Source organism: Leptodactylus fuscus, chromosome 8, assembly GCF_031893055.1.
Source record: "Leptodactylus fuscus isolate aLepFus1 chromosome 8, aLepFus1.hap2, whole genome shotgun sequence".
Classification (NCBI taxonomy): domain Eukaryota; kingdom Metazoa; phylum Chordata; class Amphibia; order Anura; family Leptodactylidae; genus Leptodactylus; species Leptodactylus fuscus.
The window spans coordinates 28,802,268-28,812,315 of NC_134272.1; the positions used below are offsets into that span (position 1 = coordinate 28,802,268).

Consider the following 10,048-nt stretch of genomic DNA (forward strand, 5'->3'; position numbering starts at 1 on the left):
GGGTTCAAGTCCAGGGACTTTGCTGGCCAAGGGAGTACGGTAAACTCATCCTGGTGCTCCTCGAACCACGCAGCTTTATGACACGTCGCATTGTCCTGCTGGTAGGGGTGAACATGATCCGCAAGGATAGATGCATAATTGTGTTGATCCATCGTGCCTTCCACAATGATGAGTGCACCCAGATGGCAGATGACACATTGGTTATTTAACGCTGACGTCAAAAGTACACGGTGGTCACATTACTATGACTGGACTGTGTACTAGGCCTACTGTAACTCAAGAAACATAGTGGAGGACTTCAGCCCCGTTCTCCTGATTTCTGGGGGTCCCATCACCAGCAATCTGATACTTATCCCCTATTCCGTGGATAGGAAAGATATGTGTTTGGGGTACAACCCCATTTGGAAAAACTAAATGTTGCATATGACATTACACAATGTATTCAAGACTATTAGGGTTAGTTCACACGTGGGCAAAGGGGAGTTTTTTGACAGCGGATTTCGCTTCAAAATCAGCCCCTTTACAATGGAGCCCTATGTGAACAGCTAGCTTTTTTTTTCCGCTAGCTTTTTTTTTCTGCTAGTTATTTTTCAGCTAGCAGAAAAAAGAAGCGACATGACCTTTCTTTAGGCGTTTTTTGCAAAAATAAGCGACGCTTTTTTTGCAAAAAAACGCGCGGAAAAAAAACGCTAGCGGTTTTTTCAGCCCATTCACTTTATGGGAGGGGAAAACAGCCTGGCTTTTTTTGGAAGCGGTTTTTACAAAAAAAAAAAGCTCCAAAAAAAGCTTGGCAATGTAAAAAAAAAAGCTTATAGGAAGCGTTTTTTTTCAGGACCAAAATAAGCCAGGAGGTTTTTACGTGTGAACTAGCCCTTAGAGAATGCCACACTGTTGTTGACATCACCTACTTGTATTTTATTATTAAATTTCAAGGGGAAGTAACAGAGGAACGGCACAACACAGAAGAATCCAATATTTAGTAAAACAGACGTGACAGGAGAAGTGACAGGTCCTCTTTGAATACAAACCCGAATAAGTCTCCGAAAGTGTTGGACTAGAAGGATCTATGTACCTTCATTTTATTTCTGACATGTTTACGATGTCAGACATATGTCATAATAAAGATAAAAGCATTGACGGCTGCACTGAGAGCAAAATAACTGATGTGCCCACAAAAGACTCAGCCCTATCAACTATCTCGCTAATCTCCGCTTGATGTCAAAATGAACTAGAGCTTCCTGGATATACATATTTCTGCCTCTTGTAGTGTGGGAATTATTTCAGCAATGACCCCAAAAGCGACAAAATGTTCCTTCAGGAAAGAGAAACGTAAAAATGCCTGCGAGTCTCTGATGTCTAATTCTATAGGCTTTTAACATGTTACAGTACATGAGGATTTCATTAGCATCAATGAGAAGCTGCCGGGACCACGCTGAAAACCTGATAATATCTTGGGCATCATGCAAGAGGCGCTTAACCCCTTGCATACCAGAGAGCTGAGAACAGAAGCGGTTACCAAGAAGTCTTGCCAAAGGGGGGAAAAAATACACTGACTCTATTCCGACTAGTTGCAGGGAGGAGAGGGTTAACTGCAGCTCTCTCGCTATATGGAACAGAGAGTATGCAAATAAATGTATGAAAATAATAATGGTAATCGGGAAAATAACAGCTCGGTCGCAGCCATCAGCAGCTGTAATCTCCAGGGGTGCAGAGAAAGCAAAGGCTCTGGAAGGAAGAGGGTGGTGGTGAGGCTGGGGGAGGAACGATGGAAGCAGAGAGGGCTTTGACAAAGCGATACACCTCCACATAGTCTGCTGTGACTTTCTATTTCTGGATCCAATAACAACAATCTTGTAGCACTTTGCTGGAACTTGCCCAGTCATTTCAGATCATGGAGAGATCTATTGGGCCCTGGGGTTTCTGCCAGTGATATCCTGAGAAGCCACAAGCATTAACCCCGACCGTTCCCCGGTGTGCCAGCTGCCAGAAAGAAAAATGATCGCTATCAGATTTACTTCCTATAACAATTGGAAGACTGGATCAAAACATGTGACGACGACAGCGCTGACATTTCTCCATCTGCCCACTGGAGACCTCTCAAAACTGGTCACAGCACTGTATCCTATAGGACAGGGATAGCAACGCAAACATACATGGGGTCAAGTGCATGACTGAGAAATCCATAACTTAATGCCTCCATGACAGGTCTGCAAGTGCTCTGTCTGTACTGAGCGCCCCCTGGCTGCCGGGGTCATAGTATTATCTTAATGATCCCTTTCTGTCTGGGGTGGCATTCAGATACCTCCTGGGCACTTGCCGGTGGGAATACAATGTGGGTGTCTCGGCCATGCCACCTGCTCTCCCATTCTGTATTGTTAGGGGGTAAATACCGTCGACAGCCTCCCTTTAACACTGTGCCCTTTAAGAATTCCAGAGTAGCCCCTGTCTCGCTAATGCTCCTAATCCTAATCCTTCACCCAAAAAAATTGCATATCAAAGTGGTATATTTCTAAAAACCTGATCATTTTCTGAGAACCTTCAGATAGCCTGACACTTCTCTGCTTATAGATACGGGGTGTCAGTGAGACCTATATGATACGTGGCCATTTTAATACAGTTTCTATATATACATGACACAAGTATCCTCGGTCTACCTTCTTTGTCATTTATATGCTCATAAAATTGCGCCTACTTTAGTACACCGAGTACGCGTTAACACGTTATATCAAATCTCCTGACGCCCTCGAAAAAGTGGAAGGTCGCTGCTGGCACCGCCTAACCCCTCCACTAATGTTTATTGCCCTCATGGGAGCAATGACAGCCAGCGAGCTAAAGCTGGTATTGATTCATTTAATTGCCGTTCGCATACCTGACAGTTCTGCTAAGCTAATCTTATTGGGTTTAGCGCGACTAGATCTGTCCTGATCTGCTTATTTTGCAGTCTAAGAGCCAAACGGAAAAAAAATGATAAAAATTCTCTGCTAGACTCTGACTAATATCACGACTTCTAAGTAAAGCCTCAATAAACGCACCAGAAAGGGCGAGTTCGCGACAATTGACACTACTTTACAGGCATTGTATACAGTGTATATTATAGAAGAGATTCCCGCTGGTTTGAAGTGTTCTCTAAGTGGTAAAAAGATATCCTACACATTGGCACAGATAGATCCTACTGTCCCCTAGCAACACTGACAGGTTGCAGAGCTAACAATATTATCCATGTGCCCATCTTTTCTCAGACGTTCATTAAAAGGGTATCCCAAAACGACAATATTCGTAGATAGAAGTCCAATGCTCAGCACCCCCACTGATCAGCTATGCAAAGGAGCCACAATGCACCCGCACAAGCAGAGGTCCATACACTGGATCAGCAGGGAATTGTATTGGAAGCGCAGTCCCATTTCTGTCTACCGGTACCACCGTAGGAAATGGAGCCTTGGTCATGAAGGTGCACTACTCTTCCATTACACTCTATCGGACCCCCAGGAATCACATGCTATCCTACTAAAAGGGGTGTTATCATAAGAATCCCATTTTCCGCAAACACCATGTCGGAATAGCCTTTAGAAAGGCTATACTTCTGCCATTAGAATTCTTCTCCACGCTGCCATTAGGTAGATATGCACAGTATGCTCATGTAAGCCCCACGGACATGTGCAGTTGGCTCTGCCCGAAGCCCGGTGGCAGGGCTGACTGTGCTTGCATGGAATTTAGATCCCCAAGACATCATTGCCGAAAGAAAACATTGCAAAGGATGTGGCGGAGCGGCGTGCCAGTGGAAGATGGAGGCGGCGCTGGGGAGTTTTCAAGCAACACAGGAGACGTCCCCAGTGCTGTTTGAGCACAAGGGAACGCCCCCAGTGCTGTATGAAAACTCATTAGCATAAAGACGAAAAATGGGATATCTACCGAATGGCGGCGCGGAGAAGAATTCTAAAGATAGGAGAAGAATAGCCTTTCTAAAGGTTATTCCGACGTGGTGTTTGTGGAAAATGGGATTCTAATGATAGAATCCCTTTAATAGGGAGTAGGTATTTGTTTGTAGGCTGAGGCCACACATTGCCGAATAGCTGCATTTTCTGTTGCATATTTGGCTGCTTTTTTTGGAGCCAAAGACAAGAATAGCTTAAAAAAATGGAACAGATAAAGTAAACTCTTATACTTCTCCCTTCTCCTAAATCCATTCCTGCAACAAAAAAACGCAACTTTTCAACGTGAAGCCTCAGTGTAAAGATGTGTCTGCCCTATTTCATTCCCTAGAAAAATAACAATTCTGGATCCTCTTGTCTTATAACTCATTGCTCCGCCCCTCTGTACGACAAAATTTATGAGTAAATTGACAACTGGGTCTGTCAGTCAACACTATAACACTTCGTACCTGGCTGCACATCTCTCTGTAGGACTTGGCCTCAGGAACTAGAGTCCTTAGCAGGTCCACAGGGAAGAAAAGCATAGATACAGGTTGACGCATATAAGCTTGTACGTGAATGCACTACAAATAAACAAAGGAGCGCCTGTGGCAGCTCTCGACTGCCGAATAGCTGTACAAGTGTGAACATATAGAGGTCAGAGGTCAATGACATTTTGTACTCACTTGTGAGACACTGAAGGTGTCATGTATACATAATAAGAAGTCAGATCACAATACTTCACCTGTAACCATTACAAGGGAGGTCACAATACTTAACCTTTAACCATAACCCTTGTAAATAACTCTTTGGTACTGTCAGAGATGCCCATCAATAGCAGTAGTAGTAGAATGCTACAAGCATGAGAGCAAATATGGCATAGATATATAGATATTTCCAGATACAGATTCACCTTTTAGTATAGCAGGACTGAAGTAAGAGCTTAATACACTAATACTGTCAGAGAACCCCTAACTTGTGATCAGGATGATGTATGGGCAGCGCCCTCCATCCTGTACCCATCAGCTTCAGTGACGTGCATATGCAATAGGTTACCAAAGCCAATGGGCAGAGGCTGCGCATAAACAATCTTGTAACTCAGGGGTAGGGAACCTTCGGCTCTCCAGCTGCTGTGAAACTACAACTCCCAGCATGCTCCATTCACTTCCATGGGAGTTCCCAGAACAGGAGAGCCAGTATGCATGCTGGGAGTTGTAGTTTTGCAACAGCTGGAGAGCCGTACGTTCCCTACCCGTTGTAACCACACAGCACATGCATCAGATCTCAGTGCTGCAGAGAGTGACATCGGACAGCCAAGGTGCTGACCAACTAGTCAAAGGGGCAGGTCCAGGGCAGGGAACGTGGAGACGAGACTGAGCACTTGCAAGTATCAGGAACGCCCAATAGGCACTGGAATATTACTTTTATATTGGATAAAATTTTCTTCAATTACACCCCGGTCCACATTGGTAAAAGTATGCTAATGTGGTTTAAACCCCTATCGGTAGTTATTGTCAACCACAGACAACTGCTTAACAGGTGGTAACATAACATTTCCTAGACCAATGTGCTGTTACCCAGACAATCCAGCCTTACAGTGCTAACCTGTGTGTGGTCAGCTCTTGTGACACTACAACTCCCAGCAGTAACATTAGCTGTCAGTACAAGCTGGGAGTTATGGTTGCATATCAATACACTACAACTTTTACATTATCATATAAGAGTGTATGTGGACCACCCATGGTTAATGGGAAAAATCCTCCTAAAGCATTAAAGGCGGTTTTCAATTAATAAAATCAGTAGTTCTTAGAAGTCTTGCATTTTTAGAACGGAATCCTCATGTCTTCTGCACTAAACAGCTGCCAATATATATATGATTTTATTTCTCCTGTAGTGTATGTAGTAGTGTATAATATACCGATGTAGCAGAGTATAAACTGAACTTCTGCAATTGGTTAACTTGTAACAACATGATATCACAAACAACAACAAAAAACAATGAAAATATTTTTGAATGACTTTTCATTGTTTTTTGTTGTCTTCTGTGGTAGGGTATCATGCTATAGCAGTTTGGGTTATCTCTACTACATCTGAGGTGAGCTTGTACAGCGCATGCGCAGTGATCGCATTCAGTGCATATACAACTATAGAATGGCCAGGAAAGCACAATCTGACCTTATATCCATAGCCGGTGACTATGTAGGTGCAGGGGTGCACCTTAGGGGACAATACGAGTGTATGTACACTAGCAGCAAGAAAACATATAACATTAATATTTCTTGTATGCGGAAATCTCTACAAGTGGTTCGGAAGGAAAGTGCAGAAGTTAAGAGATTCTCTAAATCCAGGAAAACCCTTTTAAGAGGTGCAGACGATGTGTCTGGACGGTAGACTTGGCGCTCTCTGCACTTCTGTGGAGTTGAAATGTTGTCACTCTATGAGGCTGGTTGGGTGACATGATATCAATCGGCATCCAGAACTGTCAGTCATTCTACAGTGAGGCTGGTAGTGTGTACTGATGCCAACTAGGATGAAGCAAAGACTCATATACTCTGCAGAAGGCAATGGAGTGGACTCTCCTTCACCTGTTGCAAAGATTCAGCTTTATGCCCTAACTTTATATCTGTAAGCATCCATTAGCAGCCAGGTTTTGGGACACAAGCCCTGCCAGCCCTATTACCTCTAGCTATGTCCAGTAGAAGGGCTGGTAGTATCTACTGATGCCAATCACTATACAACATTTTTGCTCACATAGAGAGGAAAAGTTGAAGGAGCGCTGAGATTTAGGGTGTCACTCAGAAGAAGCATTGTACATACCAATGGTGCTGAAAAGTAACCCCCTCTCTATGGGGGGCACCACTGAGCCCTGGTATTTGCATGGGACAGGGACAGACGCTATTGGTCCCCTTAGTTGTTGGGCACCTGCAGACTGCCAACCAATGAGCCCACACCGTTATGGAGAGGAAAGTCTAACAAGTGGCAGGAACTGTCATGGCAGCCATACCTGGTGCCCATGTGCTGACCGATAATCATATACATTACACTGTGCCAATGACCTTCAATAACTGGAAACGACAAGTCCAATGTTCTTGTAAAACCATTTCAGCAGACACAATGACATGCCCGCTGGAGGTATACAGTGCCCATATACTGTATGGTCATGCCCACCTTGCTATTACCTAGAGCTTACACATGGGTTGTCATATGAAGCCCTAGAAGGGGTGTGGATTGTGACCACCTATGACCTGACTAGGTCTCCTGTGTATACAAGTATATCCTGCAGAGTATACACATCACTGCTAGCCCACATGATGCCAGTGCAGACAGAGTGCCTGTATATAGCAGGCTGTATAGGTGATAAGCGGTGCCAGTTACCTTGATGATGCTGCTCCTCCTGGGTGCCGCCTTAGCTGCCTCCATCAGACTGACCTCGGTGACCCCGCTCCTACGTTCCCTGCCCCGGCCATGCTCCGGGCACAGCTCACAAGCCCCGTCTGACCCCTCAGCCATGGCACTCACAGCCCAGCAACTTCCATCCCCCGGGGGCTGTTCTAGGAGAAGAGTGTCGGCGGTGAGCGGGAGGCGGCTCCGTTGTGTGCGCTCCTCAGGGCTGCATGGCGCTGACAGTCACACACACAAAAACTGAACGACACTCCGATGTGTGCAAGTGGGAGCCAACCTAGCACCGCATGAGGTAGCCGGGCACAGCTGGGCGAACCCGGGGAGGCAGCCCTCACCTGATTGGCTGACCTATTGGTGAGCTTTTCTCCTATTGGCTGCTCGGATGCAGAGTAGTATTGGGCTGTGGCAATGTAGCGCACTGATTGGATAGTTGGCTGCGAGGGGCGGGGCCGTCTTGTGACAGTTCCATGTGCATGGGAGGGGGGGTGTTATGAAGGAGGGTCGGGTGTGCTCAGGAGGTGCTGAATGGCATTCTGCTGTGTGCATGGCACCGGGACCGCAGCAGCCTTTGTCCTGACACTGTACTGGATCTGCTGTCTGCTTACTCCACAATACCTGCGGCTGAATCTATAGAGAAAGTGTGAATTGTGTTCTAACTGTATATTATTGTGCTATGTATTAGAAGGGAATGAGGAGGATGTTGTGTGATAACCTAACACTTAGTATATGGTATATGACAGGTAATAGCTCACTGACAAAATTATTACCATCACGCCATCTACATATCTACGTAAATTCACGTATAAAAAAATCACACGGTAATACGGCGAACATTTACGTGTCACAAGTCAATCAGTCATTTAATAGTCATTAAAATGTCACCAATGAAAATCCATACTTTTACGTTTACATACACTATAAAATTCTGTTTTTTTGTCATTTCTGATTTTTATTATATTTTCTGTCATTACATATAAGGCTCCGTTCACATCTGCGTTTGGGGACTTTGTTCCCCTTTCCTTCATGCAGTACTTTTCTCTCTTAGCATTTTTCACGCAGAAACCAAGTGGAAACCACACGGACCCCATTATAGTCTATGGGGTTCACGGGTTTCCTAAGGCAACCACTTTTTTATGCAGATTAGTTTTCACTCGGGGGATCCCCAAGTGGGCTCCCTGAATGGAAACCCGAACGCAGATGTGAGTCAGGCCTTACACATTGTGCTGTTTTACCTACAAATTACTAATTCTGATCAAAAATGAAACAGGTGCACTGGTATGTGACAGCACCCGAATTCTAGTGCTTAAAGGGATTCTACCATTAAAATCAAATTTTTTCTTGTTCACACAAGGAATAGCCTTAAGAAAGGCTATTCTTCTCCTACCTTTAGATGTCTTCTCTGCGCCGCCGTTCGGTAGAAATCCCGGTTTTCGTTTGTATGCAAATGAGTTCTCTCGCAGCACTGGGGGCGGGCCCCAGTGCTCAAACAGTACTGGGGGCGTCTCCAATGCTGCGAGAGAAATCTCCAGTGCCGCCTCCATCTTCTTCAGGAACGGCCTCTCTACTGTGTAAGCGGTCATTTTTCTTATAGCCGCGGGGACGCGCAGAAGGGCCGTTCCTGAAGAAGATGGAGGCGGCACTGGAGATTTCTCTCGCAGAATTGGGGATGCCCCCAGTGCTGTTTGAGTGCTGGGGCCCGCCCCCTGTGTTGCGAAAGAACTCATTTGCATACAGATGAAAACTGGGATTTCTACCGAACAGTGGCGCGGAGAAGTCATCTAAAGGTAGCAGAAGAATAGTCTTTCTTAAGGCTATGTGATTTTAATGGTAGAATCCCTTTAATTCCTGTCCTAGGTCAATTGGGGTGCACAGTCATGCAGCGGTAGCTTCACTTTGCTGTCCAGGGTTTTTTGATGGGCTGTCCTAAGGATAGGTCATCAATATTACATCAGTGGGAGTCCGACACAATCCACTTTCTAAAGAAATCGTTTGATGATGGCGCCAAGTTCATTATTCACATGTTCCAGCTGCAGTTCAGTCCCATTCAAGTCAATGAGGATTATTGCAATACCAAACACAGGCCTACACAATGTAGTTGGTCTCCTTTTAAAAGGTCTCAGCGCTCACCCAAATGCTGTATCTCTTTAAACAGCGGAACTGTTGGCGTCCTGGATGTCGGTTCGCCACTGTCAGCTTTGGAACATGGTGTAACATGGCTCACCTTTAAACAGGACCTTTTATGTCCTAATCAATGCGCTGTATTATATGCTGCTAGAAAGCTGACAGCACGCCCTGATGCTGGAGATATCGCTGTCGTTAATTTCAGCACTGATATCTCCCCACTGCCAGAAGGGCTGGGTGGTAAGGAACGCCCACTCTGACAGCACAAGGCTATGTTAGACTACTGTCAGAGGGGTGTCCCTTACCGTCCAGTGATGACACTAGGCTGTAAGGCTCGCCCTTCTGACAGTGGGGAGATATCGGTGCTGAAATTAACAGCATCGGTGCATATACAGGGAAAGTCAACAGTGCTCTGAATTCAGCGCATTACCGACTTTCTAGCAGCATATAGTACCGCACATTCATGTGGACATATAAGGTCCTCTTTAAGGACAACTTTGAAAGTATGCTTGAGATCACCGCCCAAGACACATTTTTGCCCAAGCTTCAAATGGTCACAAATTTTTCAGACAACTTAGTCTCATTTCATATAGAATTTGATTCAGGATCAAAATGTA

At 45.1% G+C, this 10,048-nt stretch overlaps 1 protein-coding gene across 1 annotated transcript in view; it reads right to left on the reverse strand.

Moving 5' to 3' along the window:
- The window catches only part of PLCL1 (phospholipase C like 1 (inactive)), a 202,425-nt gene extending 194,829 nt beyond the window's left edge, over positions 1-7,596 (reverse strand). Inside the window, exon 1 of the mRNA XM_075284047.1 lies at positions 7,284-7,596. Coding sequence (XP_075140148.1) covers positions 7,284-7,418 — 135 coding nt within the window. The 5' untranslated portion in view covers positions 7,419-7,596. The remainder of the gene's footprint in view (positions 1-7,283) is intronic.
- Between the last annotated feature and the right edge of the window lie 2,452 nt (positions 7,597-10,048).